Source organism: Rhinopithecus roxellana, chromosome 11, assembly GCF_007565055.1.
Source record: "Rhinopithecus roxellana isolate Shanxi Qingling chromosome 11, ASM756505v1, whole genome shotgun sequence".
Taxonomy (NCBI): domain Eukaryota; kingdom Metazoa; phylum Chordata; class Mammalia; order Primates; family Cercopithecidae; genus Rhinopithecus; species Rhinopithecus roxellana.
In genome coordinates this window covers 62,380,630-62,397,236 of record NC_044559.1, presented here as the reverse complement: position 1 = coordinate 62,397,236, position 16,607 = coordinate 62,380,630, and the positions used below count along the sequence as shown (strand labels likewise).

The 16,607-nt window shown below is 34.8% G+C and overlaps 1 protein-coding gene across 3 annotated transcripts in view; it reads left to right on the top strand.

The window, feature by feature from the left end:
• ATAD1 (ATPase family AAA domain containing 1) overlaps positions 1 to 16,607 on the top strand; it is a 65,293-nt gene that overhangs the window by 25,779 nt on the left and 22,907 nt on the right. For all 3 annotated transcript variants that reach the window (XM_010379627.2, XM_030940834.1, XM_030940835.1), the window contains 3 exons: positions 1,980 to 2,100; positions 7,780 to 7,980; positions 14,916 to 15,022. In XM_010379627.2, coding sequence (XP_010377929.2) covers positions 1,980 to 2,100; positions 7,780 to 7,980; positions 14,916 to 15,022 — 429 coding nt within the window. The remainder of the gene's footprint in view (positions 1 to 1,979; positions 2,101 to 7,779; positions 7,981 to 14,915; positions 15,023 to 16,607) is intronic.

Genomic DNA, 16,607 nt, shown 5'->3' with positions numbered 1-16,607 from the left:
TGGAGTCACCCAGTGCTTAATTAGTGCATCCAGTTGTGACAACACATGTGCAATGTTGTCACCAGGAAAGCTCGCTGGAGACTCAGTCTCCAACATATTTATTGGGGGCTGGTTATATAGATTCCCTCTTCCCTTAAATGTACCAAAATTCTAGACTTCCAGAAGGAAAATGGTTTCACCATAAACCATATTGTTTGCACAAACAGTTTAGGCACAGTGAGCTGTTCTTGTCAAGAAATGGTGGGACTCTCCTGAAATCTAAGTTCCCACATGCCAGCCAAGGACCAGTCTTGCAAGTATGCCTTCCCAAAGGATAACAGTCTCAGGCCTACTTTGTTAACTCTTTTTCTGTACATGTTTGTTTAGTAAAACTTTTATATATTTGCCTTTGTGGTATATAAAGCATACTGCTTTAAGTCATGTGGATGTTTGTTTTATGGAGTTTAAACCTAGATTTTCATAATATGGTATGATAACACAGGATACTGAATCCCAGGTTTTCCGTTAATGGCCTTGGCAAATAATTTCCTCTTTGAGTCTCAGTTCCCTGGTGTAATCTAGAGATAATAAACCTGCTTTACCTACTTCATAAGGATTATTTTGAGGATGAGCTTGATGTAATGTATAAGATCCTATATGAATATTTTGTAATGATAGTTATACATTTATAAATTCTATAAATAGAATATATTTCCCTAATACATTAATGATATATTGCTATAAATAAATAGAATGAAATAGCCCCATCTCCAAATCTAGAAAATAAAAGTCTGCAGTGTCTTAATATCTGTGTATACAGAGACATACACACACCCTAGAATTAAGCCTGCATTTGAATTTGATTTATAGATTTACAATGGTACCTTCTTGGAACCCTACCTATATTAATTTCTGAATAAATCTGTACTAGCAGACTTAGTTTTTTGTTGCAGTTACAATGAAAGTTTTTTTTTTTTTTTTCAGATCTGGCTGCTGGTTTGCACCTTTTCTTTTTATCATTTTTTTTTTTTTTTTTTTACATTATGAAGGAAATGAATCTATTGTAAAGTATTGCTTCTGATTGGCCCCAACTCCAGCTCCTTTACTGTGCCATTCCTTTCAGGACAAGTTGAATCAGGTTTTTCTTGTCTATTTTGAAAATATGTATGCCCTGTTTTTATTTATAGAGATACTTCCTTAAGTTTTAACATAGATTTAAATTTTTTTTTTTTTTCCGAGAGGGAGTCTCGCTCTGTCACCCAGGCTGGAGTGCAGTGGCGTGATCTTGGCTCACTGCAACCTCCGCCTCCTGGTTTCAGGCGATTCTCCTGCCTCAGCCTCCCAAGTAGCTGGGACTGCAGGCGCCCGCCACCACACCCGGTTAATTAATTTATTTTTTTTTGTATTTTTAGTAGAGACGGGGTTCACCATGTTGGCCAGGCTGGTCCCGAACTCCTGAGCTCGAGTGATCCGCTCACTTGGCCTCCCATGGTGCTGGGATTACAAGCGTGAGTGACCACGCCTGGCCCATAGGTTTACTTTTGATGGATAAAATTCAGAAGTCATGTTTTGTAAGACCTTATTTCTAAAATTAATTTCCGTGGTGCTTGACAACATCCTGTATAAAATAGGTACATTCCTGATGAGCTCTTTCCCATTAGCCAGTGCTAAATTATGTCTCAGCTGGTTCTCAATATTCTTGTGGCAGAGTATTTCCTCCTTATAAGTGGAATGAATTTAGCTTATTAGACCCTTGCAGATTTTTGAGTACCTGACTTACAGATTTTAATCGTCGATAGTTGACTATTAAATTCCTTTTTCCATTTTCGTAGCAGTTTATTTCATTATTGCTTGGAAAAGTCTTTACTCATGTTAATATATGATTTTAACCTATTTATGTATAATTATCACATTAACATTTGCTATTTTGGGAGGGTTCTTTTTTACTTTAGTGAGTGTACATTTGTAGTAAAATTCATGTTGACCTTAACTTTTGCCAGGTTACTTGGAGTGATATAGCAGGTTTAGATGATGTCATTACGGATCTGAAAGACACAGTCATCTTACCTATCAAAAAGAAACATTTGTTTGAGAATTCCAGGCTTCTGCAACCTCCAAAAGGTATGGTAAAGGTATATATTCGCTGAAAGCATTAAAATCCTAGAAAACATTGAAACTTCGTGCATTGTGGAACTAGTTTTTGTGAAATCAGATTCTCAAGAAGATGCTGAGATCTAGGTGGACAATTTCTTAAAATAATTGCTCATTCTTTAGCATCTGAAATTGAGATAAACTTTTTCCCTGTATTTACATGTTAAAATACTTGTTAAAATAATCTCCTTCAATTTCATTTCTCTTACTTCCAAGTAAATTAAAATTTGAAAAATCAGGATTAAAGAAAAATTCAAAGTCATAATAAAAGATTTTTGTTTTGTTTTGTTTTCAAGCCAAGACATTTTTTTCTTGTTTCACAACTCCAACGATCTTATTTTTAGAATGTAATGATTCTTTTTCAGGAAATATTGATCTGCAGATGAACTAGAAATTAAATATTTCACTTTGATGGAGATGTTTGCTTATTCAAAATCACTTTGAAAGTCTTGGAACACAAGAATTGAATGTGCTTATAACTGCATCATTAAGTGTAATTCTTGTTCATTCAAATATTTCTTTTCCTTTCTTTTCTTTTCTTCTCTTTTCTCTTCTCTTTTCTTTTCTTTTCTTTTCTTTTCTTTTCTTTTCTTTTCGAGATGGGGTCTCACTCTGTCACCCGAGTTGAAATGCAGTGGCATAATCTTGGCTCACTTCAACTACGCCTCCCAGGCTTAAGTGATCCTCCCACCTGAGCCTCCTGAGTAGCTGGGACCACAGGCATGTGCCGGCACGCCTGGCTCTTTTTTTATATTTTTGGTAATGACGGGGTTTCACCATGTTGCTCAGGCTGGTCTTGAACTCCTGAGTTCAAGTTCTTCACCTGCCTTGGCCTCCCTGTGTGTTGGGATTACAGGCGTGAGCCATCGTTCCCAGCTTGTGCAAATATTTCTGTCATGCTTAACGCTTGTTAAAGGTGATTCGGATACAGTGTACATAATTTACAGTGAGAGATATATGTGTGTGTTACTATGGCGTTCAGATCCTAATTCCATGAGATAGCTTATTTTCATCTTGCAGAAGCTCCTGTCTAATGTATTGCCAAAACTATATGGGTTTGATATATGTTGTTAGTCAAGACCGAACTCAAATTATTAGTCACACTGATTTTTCAAAAAAGTGGATCTTTAAAAATATTGCAATAGCATTATGTATGTTTAAATTATAATGCTTATAATATTTCTAAATTTACAGCTATATCAATAAAATGCATTAATTTACATACCAAAGGTAACTGAAGCCTATACTTGTGCATTTTTATGCACTACATAATTTTTGTTTCTGTTTAGTGGAAGATGACAGTTAACAGCAAAAATGACATGTTCTTTTATTATTAAAACAACAAAGCTATTAGGTATTTCTTTTTGTTTTCTGAAATAACAACACTGCTTATAGTTTTTCCTAACAAAACACTTTTAGTTTATTTTGATTCCCCCCCAAAAAAATTTTTTTGAATGATTATTTGAGCCCAGATCAAAAATGTATGGCCATAGTCGGATTATTTAGTTAAGTCTTTACTACCCTTTTCCAGGTTATTTGTAGTCTGAACAAAAAATAACTTTTCTGCATTTTTAGTTCTCAATTTGACAATGCTAGTGAATTTAGGAAAGTAAAATACTCTTTATATGCTGTTAGAGAAAGCTTCTTTTTTTCGTAAGTGATATCTTAAATCAGGTAATTGGGTGATTTCTCCAGTTGGACTTGGTTTAAAGACCCAGTTAGCAGAGTTGATACCAAATTATGGAGGGAATACTTCAAAAGTTATATGTAAATTTGCTTCTTATTTGAAAACATTGTCCAATTTAAAAGTTACATGAATATTTTCTGATTATATAAAGTTTTGCTATTTGAACTTTTTCACCTTTATGTTTTTGGACAATTTTTAATCAAGAATAACAGTTTTGAAGATCATTAATTTACGTTTGACCCTCAACATAAATTGGATATTAGTGTGTAGAAGCAGAGTGTAAAATCAGATGCATCCTTATTTGTTCCATTTTGGGACTGGAAATAGGTTACCTAGGTTGGAATTATTGACAATTTTATATTATCCTTATACAGTTTATTGCTATCTGAGCTGAAAGTGATCACTGCTTCACATAGACTACAAAAAGATAATTGGAGAGTGACTGTGCAGTATCTATGCAGTGCATGAGGTCATATGTAACTATTGTGTATAGATACAAAGTTGAAGCTAATGCACACCATCATGCCACTAATTGATGAGAGGGAAATGGGGGCACACGTAAGATACTGATGGTTATATATAAAAAAAATGATTTTCCCCCCAAACGTTTAAAAATTTACAACAGTTAAAATTCCAACAAAATCCATCTGAATACCATATGGCTTCCTCTGTAAACTTTCTGAATTCTGTATTGTTATTTTGGCATATAAATTTTATTATATTTGTGAATGTTATACTTCATGCTTTGGTGCATTCTTTAAAATGTGAATAACCTAAGGAAAAAAATAATTTTAAAAATAGATTTTCTGAGGTTATAAAGACCCATATTCTTCTCAAGTACTTTATATTTAAGTAGATCTAATTTATATATTTTTGCACCATTTGGACAAATTTTATATTAAAGCTGATAAACTGTTGTCCAAAAAAGAAAAATAATCACTATTAAGGTGGAATATTAGTCACAAATGAGGATTATCTCAAATTTGGATTTGTTTGTCCCAGTACTTTTTTTCTTCCTTATCCTTTTTTTTTTGAGACAGACTCTTACTCTGTTTCCCAGGCTGGAGTGCGGTGGTGTAACCATAGCCCACTGCTGCAGCCTCCTGGGCTCAAATGATCCTCCTGCCTCTTGGTCCTGAATAGCTGGAACTGCAAGGCATGTACCAACCATGTCTGCCTAATGTTTTAATTTTTTGTAGAGACAGGGTCTCACTTTGTGGCCCAGGCTAGTCTTGAACTCCTGGGCTCAAGTTATCCTCCTGCCTTGGCATCCCAAAGTGTTGGGATTACAGGTGTGAGCCACTATGCCCAGCCTCTTCCTAAATCTTTTATTTGCATGTAGCACTTACTAAGTAAAGCCATTACCAAATACATCCATCTTAAAAAGGGATTTAAATTTTTAAGCCTCTATAAAGCATAAGATAATAAACACAGTTTTTATTTGTTGAAATTGGTTATAAAACTATCAGATTAAGCTCAAAGAACTAATTTAAAGGTTGCAAAGCTAGTAATTAAAGCCAAATGCCTCACATTCATTTGCAGTACTCATTTGTCACCCATCATAAATATTATCACTGTGGAGACCATTTTAGGAAAGTATGTAGAAAAGGTGCCACTCTAAATAATGTTATCTCTAGACTGACTGATAATGTGTCAAACAAGCCAACATGAATTTTAGCGAAACTTTTTTTTTTTTTTTGAGATGGAGTCTCGCTCTGTTGCCCACGCTGGAGTGCAATAGCGCAGTCTGGGCTCACTGCAAACTCTGCCTCTGTTCAAACTCTGTTCAAGAGATTCTTCTAACTCAGCCTCCCGAATAGCTGGGAATACAGGCGTGCACCACCATGCCTGGCTAATTTTTTGTATTTTAATAGAGTCAGGGTTTCACCGTATTACCTAGGATGGTGTCAATCTCCTCACCTTGTGATCTGCCCGCCTCAGCCTCCCAAAGTGCTGGGATTACAGGCTTGAGCCACAGGAGTGGGGATAAAGCAGTTTACTGAATAACTATAAGGCTAACACTTATGTAACTACTACATAGGTAAAGGAGGGGATATTGACAGCTCCTGTACGTTATTTGTTACAGCCTATCCCCAGAAAGTTAGGATAGCCAAAAGCTTTCTTTGCATATTGTATCTTTAGGCACTCCAGACACTCGTAACTGCTCGGTTAATAACACTAATTGTAATCCTTGAAAAAGAATATTTGGAAAAACTTCATCCTGCTAAGAAGTAACAAAACCGAACTACTAGAAAGGAAATATTCCAAGTGACAAATGAATAATTTGAAACAAACACAACATTCTAAAAGCACTGAATATGTTTATGAAGTAGTAGAGTAGCTACAAAGTCAACAGAATATGGAGGCTTTTGCATAAATACTTTGTTCTAAAACCCTGAAATTTAATTTAGTTTTTAAGAAAGTACTAAGTGTAACAGTATAAAAACCCAGAGATTTAAGTTACATGTGTATAAAAGTTTTCTAATAGATATGCATTCTATATTAAATTATGTGATCAAAATGATGAAATTAATGATAATTCCAAGTATCTGCAAACAAGTGGTTTTAGATTACTATTCTGTATTGTTTCATATGAACCATCCAAAAGAAAAGTGTCAGTAGAAGATTCAAATTATAACTGACTTAACCAAATTTTAAGCACCTAAGTGAACTTAGCTAAAATTTGCAGAATGCTTGAAAATACAATTAACATGTATTGGTAAAGCTTATGGATTTAAATTTAAACGTCAGCTTTGAAAAAGTTTAGTAGGATTAAACTTGGATTAGTTGCTGTTAGAACTTGAATCTTCAAGAATTATGAAGACCAGTAGAAAATTCTACGTATGCTTGAGGAAGAGCTTGAACATTATTTTGAAGTGTTTGATGTGAAAAATAAAATTGCTAGAGTTATGGAATCAGGTGCAGATTTCTTATTTTTTTAAAAAAATGGAGATATTTTTGGGAAATTTCATACAAATTATTTTTCTTCTCATTTTGAATTTTATTTTTATTATAAGAAAATTTTGGGCTCCTCCAGATTGCTTCCAGTTTACCCTAGCATGCCATCTATATAGATGGCATTTTAAAAAATAATGTTTCATAGGAAAAGTTGAGTTTTTAATTAAGCAAATATTTTGAGAGGTCTGCCTATTACAGTTTTTGTTAGGGCTGTCTGTAGATGGTTTATTTTAATAACCATCATAGTAGTAAGTTTGGGTACCAAATCATGTAGTACTGAATTTAGTAATTTAGTAAAATTATAATTTTAGTATTATATATTTAATATTATTAAATTTATAAAATGCTATCTCATTTTAGTTGAGAAACAGTTGGTGGTGGTTCCCAAAATGTTCAAGTGTTACCTTAAATTGTATTTAGCAGCAAAATGCTGTTAATGGAGACCATAGGTTAATAATATAGTTTTATTCTTTGGAAATTAAAACAGGAGTGACTGATAATTTCTGTTTCTTTTAGGAAAAGATTATCAGTTTGGAAAAAGGAAAAAGGCACATGTCCTTTGGCTAAAACTTAATCTGTGAGCAACAGCAAAACAGTGTTTGCCACAATCTGTTTTGAAGTTGTTTACCTTCTGTAGGCTAATATCAAAGCACTGTGGTGCTTTGTTTGCTTGTGAAGGTGGAGGGCCTTAGATGATTTTGTTTATCAACTGTTAATAAAGTGGTATGAATTTGGATGTCAAGGTGAGCATTTAAACTGAACCTTTTCGTGAAGGGAGAGGGCACAGGATGCTGTCATCACCAAATACATGCTCTTAACTGACACTGAACTTAGAACATGGCATCTTGCTTTCTCCTGTCTTAACTACTATAAACAAGGTTAAATAAAAGCAAGATTGAATATTGGGAAAGTTTTTTTGTGGAAAGAGTTAATATTCTATTGATTGTCATATAAATTAAAGCAAAGATCCCTTTAACGGCAATAAATAACATATTCATTTCCAGGTGTTCTTCTCTATGGGCCTCCAGGCTGTGGTAAAACGTTGATTGCCAAGGCCACTGCCAAAGAAGCAGGCTGTCGATTTATTAACCTTCAGCCTTCGACACTGACCGACAAGTGGTATGGAGAATCTCAAAAATTGGCTGCTGCTGTCTTCTCCCTTGCCATAAAGCTACAACCATCCATCATCTTTATAGATGAAATAGGTATGCTATGTTTTCTATATGAGTATTTTTAAAGGCCATTTTTAAAGATATTTAGATAACCAGACTTAGTTTTTAACATTTATTAGGCCATATTAATAAAACAACGTAACCAACATCATAATATACTATGTATAATTTCTGTGTTGTAGAATGAACCATAGACTATATATTCCCCTACTTGATAGATATGTTTTTCTATCTTTTCTCTGTTACAAACAGTATGCAGTGGACATCCATGTACATGTTTTCTCATGTATATATGTTTGCCCAAGAAAGATAGCTAGAAGTTGAATCATTTGGTTGTGTGGATGTATCTGTCTTCAACCTCATTAGGATTACTAGTTCTTTAAAGTTATTATACCTATTTATGTTTTCCTGCTTGGTAGTAAATTTGGGCATCTTTTAGCATGTCGACTAGTCATTTGGGTTTTCTTATTTGTGAATTCTCAGTATTTCTTTGGAGTTATTTGTAGTTTTATTTTGTTGATGTTTATTATGATTACACCTATTTTCTAGTTTGTTTATCTTTGTTTCTGATTTTTTTTTTTTTTTACAGTTGTCTATAGTCAGTATTTTTCCTTTGTGGTTTATACTTTTTGTATCTGGTTTACAAATACCTTCACTATCCCCATAAATGTTCTCTTTTTAAAAATTATATATAGCATGAGATAGGAATCTAATTTCATTCTTTTCCAAAAAGACAGCAAACTAGACTATCCTTTGCTGTATGTCATGACTTTTATATTAATGGACTCTTGCTACATTTTATGGATTTATTTTTGTTTTGTTCCTGGTATGATGTGTATTGTGAATATGTATAGTTATACAGTATTATTAGTGTTGGGATATATATTTATATAACTTTATTACTGTACTTTTGAATTATATTTTATTATAGTTACATTTAGTATGATAGGCTATGTAAACATGTAGACAGAAAAACAGATACAGATGTATAGTATAGCTTTGTTTTGGTTACTGTTTGCTTTATGTATCTTTTCTCATCAGTTTACTCCAGTTATTTTGGTGTTTTGGTGTGCATCTTGAATAGAGGAGCATATGGCTAGTTTTTTGTTTCTGTTCTTGTTTTTTTTTTTTTAAGACAGCATCTCACTCTGTTACCCAGGCTGGAATGCAGTGGCGTGATTATGGCTCACTGCAGCTCAACCTCCCCAGGCTCAAGTGAACCTTCCACCTCAGCCTCCTGAGTAGCTGGGACCACAGGTGTGTGCTACCACACCCCACTAATTTTTGTAGAGTCAGGATTTCTCCATGTTGCCCAGGATGGTCTAAAACTCTTGGGGCCAAGTGATCTGCCCCGCCTTGGCCTCCCAAAGCATTGGGATTACAGGTGTGATCCACCACACCTGGCCTATTAGCTATATTTTCTAAAAATTGTAATCTAAGCTTCCCTTTAACTGGGAAGTGTGATTAGTTTGATTTTATTATGATAGCTGAGATGATTCAGATTTCTTTTTTTTTATTTTTATTTTTTCACACTCTGTCACCCAGGCTGGATTGCAGTGGCACAATCATGGCCCTCTGCAGCCTTGACCTCCCCAGCTCAAGTAATCCTCCCACCTCAGCCTTCCAAATAGCTGAGAATATAGGCGTGTGCCACCATGCCCTGCTAATGTTTTAATTTTTTTGTAGAGATGAGGTCTTACAATGTTGCCTAGATTGGCCCCAAACTCCTGAGCTCAAGTGATCCTCCTGCTTCGGCCTCCTAAAGTGCAGGGATTATGCCACCTAGCTGATTTATTTCTGCTATATTAGTTTTTGCTTTTAATTTACCAGTGTAGTAGACTTTTTTGCTTTATTCCCTTTTTCTTGCTACAGGTTTAGAAGTTATACATTCTTTTACTTTAGTGAAATGTTTGGAATATCAACTTAAAAGTCAAAGGTAATCTCTACCCTCCTCCCAAATAATTCACAGAGAACTTAGAACTCTTAGGTAGTAATAATATCTCATCTCTTACATGTTATTGTTAAGCATTTTATTTTTCTTATACCTTCTATATTGTTTTATACTGGCATTGCTTATTTAGTGCCACGTTTGCTAGGTTTTTGGCTCCCCATTGCTTCTTTGATCTTGTCTTTTCTGGATTTAACTTTGTTTTTATTGAAGTCTTTCAAAGTTCTTTCAGCAAAGGTTGTATAAAGAGTAGATTCTTCCTGCGTGTGAAAATGTGTTAATTCTACCTTCTCTCTTGAATGATACAGAGTAACTTTCAGCATCTTAAAGCTACAATTCCATTGCATTCTAATCTTTCTAATCTTGTTGCTTTTGAGAATTCTCCTTATTGCCCTATATTTGTAAGTAATCTATCCTTTCTTTCTAGTTGCTGTTAGATTTTTACGTCATTCTGCTATTTAAGTATGGTTTTCTTCTAGGTCTGCATTTATTTTCATTTAGCCTGCTAAGCCTTACGGTGGTTTATCTGAGGATGTGTGACTTTCATTAATTCTGGAAGATTTCTCAGCCATTGTATATGTTTGCATGTTGCAATGCTCCCATTAAAAAAAAAAAAAAAACAATTCTCAGGCCAGGTGTGGTGGCTCACATCTGTAATCCCACCACTTGGAGAGGCCAAGGCAGGAGGTTTCCTTGAGTCCAGTAATTCGAGACCAGCCTGGACAACATGTGAGACCCCATATCTACAAAAAAAATACAAAAATTAGCCGGGTATGGTAATGCATGCCTCTAGTCCCAGCTACTTGGGAGGCTGAGGTGAGAGGATCACTTGAGCCCAGGAGATTGAGGATATTCAGTGAGCCAAGGTCATGCCACTGCACTGCAGCCTGGGCAACACAGCAAGACCCCATCTTCAAAAAAAAATTCTTCATCTCTTTCGTTTTGAGTCATTTTTACAGTTCGTCATTTAGTTGTGTACTATATATCATCAATTCTAAGACATACTTTTTTTTTTTTTTTACATTTTAGCATCTTCAAAATTGGGAGAGCATGTTACAATTGAGTTGGCAGCATTTTAAGTTTCTTGTTGGTACACAAAATAATGGTACAACTTAAAAATAATTCAATTTTTGAGTAGGCTATAAAAAGCAATTCTTTCCTTGGCTATATTTAATCTTTCAACCATTGGGTTTGTTTTTTGTTTATTATATTTGAACTTTAGATGTTCTGCTTGGTTCTTTATAAAATGTTTCCCTTTTTTATTGTCGCTTGCTCTTTTAGAATTTCAATCCCTTTTATATCTTTAGAATTTTAAGCATATTATTTTTGTACAGTTTTTGAATTGTTCTTTTCTGAAATTCTAATTTTACTTTATGTTGACTCTTTTTTTATATAGTGGTTTGTTTCCTTGTGTCATTTGTAACATTAGATGGCTTTAGGCTTGTTTTTATGTGAGAATGATTTGTTGCCTAAGAAGATCCAGAATACTTTTTCTGTCCTCTGCTTAGAACTTCAGGGGTCTGATCGTTCAAAACCAGTTTTAGATAATTTCTCAGTTTGTGTCTTCCCGGACTGAATGGTGGTACAAATTTAGACTTCACACCTGAAAGAGACTCCCCATGGTCCTAGTTTTTTATGTGTAAGGAGGACATTTTACCCCTCAGAGCCCAGGCAAAGATGGACAAGTTTCCTTGTACAGTGATGAGCAGAATTTTTTTTTCTTGTCTACCCTTTCTGTGAGTGTTAATCCTTCCAAGCATCTTGGCTTCAGCCTGTATGCATACCTGCTGTGTATACAAACACACAGTGGCATAATCACGTCAAGGTTTTCCAACTCTTATGTTCAGTTCCACTTTTTTCTGAACTCTGGGATTTTTTTTCTTTGTTTCTTGCAACCTCATATCTTCATTAACCTTTTCTAAAATACATTAATAGTCTTTCTTTTTAATAATGGTTTTAAGTTTGCAGAATTGAGCAGAAATCATATAGAGAGTTCCCATATGCCCCCCCAGATATATAGTTTCTCCTAGTATTAATACTAGCATAAGACATTTATTAATGAACTAGTATTGATACATTGTAATTAACCAAAGTCCATGGTTTAAGGTTCATTCTTTGTGTTGTACAGTTCTTTGGGCTTTGACAAAGCATAATGTTTTTGACTTATCATTACAGTCTCATACACAATAGTATCAAATATTTGTCCTTCCCTTTTCGTCCCAAACTGCTGCCATCTGCTGATCTTTTTTTACTGTCTCTATAGTTGTACCTTTTCTGTAATGTTATAGTTGGAATCATACAATATGTAATCTTTTCATACTGACTTCTTTCCCTTAACAATATGCATTTAAGTTTCCTCCACATCTTTTCATGATTTGATAGCTTATTTTTATTGCTAAATAATATTCTATTATGTAGATGAACCACAGTTAGTTTTTTCATTCATCTATTAAATGACACCTTGTTTTGGGCAGTTAGGAGTAATGCTGCTGACAGCATCATGTGTAGGTTTTCCTGTGGAAACAGGTTGCATCTCAATTGGGTAGAATACCTAGGAGTAAAACAGCTGGCTCATATGGTAAAACAATGTTTAACTTTGTAAGAAACTAGCAAGCGGTCTTCCAAAGGGGCTGTACCGTTTTGCATTTCCACCAGCAATAACTGAGGTTCCTGTTGCTATACATCTTCTCTAGCATTTGGTTTTATTAATTTGGGGGATTTTAGCTATTGTAATAGGTATATAGGTATCTAATAGTTTACCATTTTTTGAATTTGCATTTTCGTAATGACATGATGTTGAGCATTGTTTCATATGCTTATTTGTCATCTGTGTATCTTTGTTGAGGTGTTTGTTCAAATCTTTTGCCCATTTTAAAACAACTGTAATATTTTTTATTGTCTGACTTTTTAATTTCTTAATTGGTACATAATAATTGTACATATGTATGAGGTACTTGTGCAATGAGTAAATCAGGCTAATTGGAATATCCATCACCTCGAAGATGTATCATTTATTTGTATTGGGAACAACAATTAGGTTATTATCTTATTGTTGAACTTTAAGAATTCTTTTTATATTTTGGGTCCAAGTCCTTTACCAGGTATGTGTTTGCAAATATTTTTTGCCAGTCTGTGGCTTGTCATTTCATTTCCTTAGCAGTATCTTTCACATAGCAGGAATTTTATTTTATTTTTATTTTTATTTTATTTTGTTTTATTTTATTTTGTTTATTTTATATATATTTTTGAGACCGAGTTTCACTCTTGTTGCCCAGGCTGGAGTGCAGTGGTGTGATCTCAGCTCACTGCAATCTCTGTCTCCTGGATTCAAGTGATTCTCCTGCCTCAGCCTTCCAAGTAGCTGGGATTACTGGCATTTGCCACCGTGCCTAGCCAATTTTGTATTTTTAGTAGAGATGAGGTTTCACCATATTGGTCAGGCTGGTCTCAAACTTCTGACTTAAAGTGATCCACCTGCCTCGCCCTCCCCAAGTGCTGGGATTACAGGTGTGAGCCACTGTGCACAGCCAGGAATTGTAAGTCCAACTTACACATTTATTTTTGATGAATCATGCTTTTGGTGTTACATATAAAAATTAATCACCAAGTCCAAGGTCACCTAGATTTTCTTCTATATTATTTCCTAGAAGTTTTAGAATTTTGTGTTCTACATGCACATTTGTGATGCATTTTGTGTTAATTTTTGTGAAAACTACAAAGTCTGTGTCAGTCAATTTTTTTGCTTATGAATGTCCAGTTGCTGCAGCACCATTTGTCAGATGTGCATATACTTTTTTTTTAAAAAAAAGCACCTTTCAATCTTATATTATAAAAGAAAATTGTTTTCCCCTTTTTAAAAAAAATCATTTCGTGTTCATTGTAGATAATTTGGAAGACAGAAAATAAAAGAGAAAGTTAAACTTGTCCTTAAATCCATCCCTGAGCTATAACACAACGTAATTAGCATTTTTGTATATTTCCCTAAAAGCTTTTTTACCATGTATAACATATGTATGTGCATTCCAGCATATATGTTTTAAATCATTTTCTGTCCTACATTTTTCTGCTTAATAGTGTTTTACACATTTTTCCGTGTTGTTTTTGTTTATTACTAGGAAACTGCATGAGAAAAAAGTATGCGACCCCATAACTAAGAACACAGTGGGTTCAGGCAACCTAGAAAGTTAAGAGGCAAAATGCACAAGCTTTCCTCTGAGATTCCACATAACTCCTCCAGCCTCTCAGTACTAGATCCTTCATTTTTCTTACATATGTTGTCATGAATGTGTTTTTAGAGAAGAAACGAAAATTATGAATGATCGTGTTTTAATTTGCCTAATAATTTACCAAGTTTATTGTATCAGAATAATGTCTAAAACACATAGCCCAATTTCTTTGTAATCTTTCATAAAGTTTTCAGCTTTAAAACAATTTTTTCTTTTATTTTCATTTTTCTTAATTGACATAATTACACATATTTATGGGGTACAGAGTGACATTTCAATGATCACTATAGTATATAGTGATCGGATCAGGGTAATTAGAATACCCATCATCTCAAACGTTTTTCATTTCCATATGTTAGGAACATTTGAAATTACATAAAGAGTAAATAAAATAAGGCTAGACATGGGGGCTTATGCCTGTAATCCCAGCACTTTAAGAGGCCGAGGCAGGAGAATCACTTGAGGCCAGGAGTTCAAGATCAGCCTTGGCAACATAGTGAGACCTGTCTCTGCAGAAAATAAAAAAAAAGTTAGCTAGGCATGGTGGCATACGTACCTGTAGTGCTAGCTACTCGAGAGGCTGAGGCAGGAGTATCACTTAAGCCTGGGAGTTTGAGGTTGCAGTGTGCTGTAATTGCGCCATTGCACCCCAGCCTGGGCAACAGAGTGAGACCCTGTCTCAAAAAAAAAAAAAAAAAAAATAGGGTAAATAATTAATTCTAATTTCTAACGTTAAGGACCTTTTACTTCTAGATTATTCTTAATTTCTAAGGTTAAGGACCTTTTGCTTCTAGACTCCTTTCTACGAAACCGTTCAAGTTCTGACCATGAAGCTACAGCCATGATGAAAGCTCAGTTTATGAGTCTCTGGGATGGATTGGATACTGATCACAGCTGCCAGGTATTTGAATAAAATCTGCCCTCAACTTGTGTTGGTTTTTTTGTTCTTAATAGAAAATTTGCTGGACTACTTCTTATGCTTTTGTACAAACTTTTTTCATAATTATGTACACTTATGACTAAGTGATAAGGATCCAAAAGAATATGTTTTGTATAAACTTTATCCAATTTGAGGACTTCATGTTTACCAAAACATTAGTAGATTGACTAAATGCCTGAAACAGACGCAACAAAAGAGAAAACACCAGAGTAAAGCCTGTCCTTGGAATTTTCAGAACTTACAGTGCTAAGGAGAGGAAGTGACTAGTGTCCGTGGGTATTGTGTACATTTTTTAAAAATCTGTTCTTCCTCTTTTCCTTGACTCTTACTTGACTTTTACCGTAATTCCTTATAGTCTTTACTCTCAATTCTTAGTCACTTCCCTGATTTTCATTTGACAGAGTTCATTAGTAGCTGAAACTGACAACACTTTCTCATTTCTTGTCACCTAAGCCTATCTTTAGGATCCCAATTTTATACAAGACAGACTTGTATCCTAGGCTTTGTCTCTTCCTCCTGTATGGCTGTGAAACCATAGCTTGTTCCCTTGTTATGTGACCAAAGAGAAAGAGCTTTATTTTTCAGTTTTCCTCTTTAGGTTCCCAGTTTTCATTTAGTTTTTGGCCTCTGTGAATATTCCATGCTTTCTTGTCAGCTCAGTGGTTTAAAAGAAGGTTAAAAAGAAGTTAATCTGGCATGTTTGTTTTTTCAGCCAGATTGCTGGAAATAAACGTCCTAGAACCATTTTCCTTTTTTTTTTTTTTCTTTTTTTTAAATGAATCACTTATATCTCATGGAAAAGTTAACAGTGTTCTTTTTGTTTTTTTAACTTTAGTATTTTCTGGTTTTTTTTTTTTTTTTTTTTGAGACGGAGTCTCCCTGTTGCCCAGGCTGGAGTACCGTGGTGCGATCTCCGCTCACTGCAACCTCCACCTTCCAGGTTCAAGCGATTCTCCTGCTTCAGCCTCCCAAGTAGCTAGGGTTACAAGACGTGCACCACCATGCCCAACTAATTTTTGTATTTTTAGTAGAGACTGGGTTTCACTATGTTGGCCAGGCTGGTCTCGAACTCCTGACCTCAGGTGATCCACCCACCTCACCTTCTTGAAGTGCTGGGATTATAGGCATGACCCACTGCACCCGGCCAACTTTAGTATTTCCTATTTTGTAATCTGTTTTTGCCTTTTTTAAAAAAAGTATTATATTTAGAATTACTTCTTTAAAATTCAGTTATTATTTCTTCAATTATTGTTTATTCTCCATGTTTTATCTCCTTCTGGAATGCCAGTTGGATATATGTAGGACCTTATTTCTATTTCATGTTTTGTTTTGTTTTGTTGAGACAGGGTCTCGCTCTGTTGCCCAAGTTGGAATCCAGTGGCGTGAACATGGCTCTCACTGCAACCTCAGCCTCCTGGGCTCGAGTGATTCTCCTGCCTCAGCACCCCAAGTCTCTGGGACTACAGGTGCACGCAACTGCACATGGCTAATTTTGGTATTTTTTTTTTTGTAGAGACAGAGTTTCATTAACTTGCTCAGGCTGGAC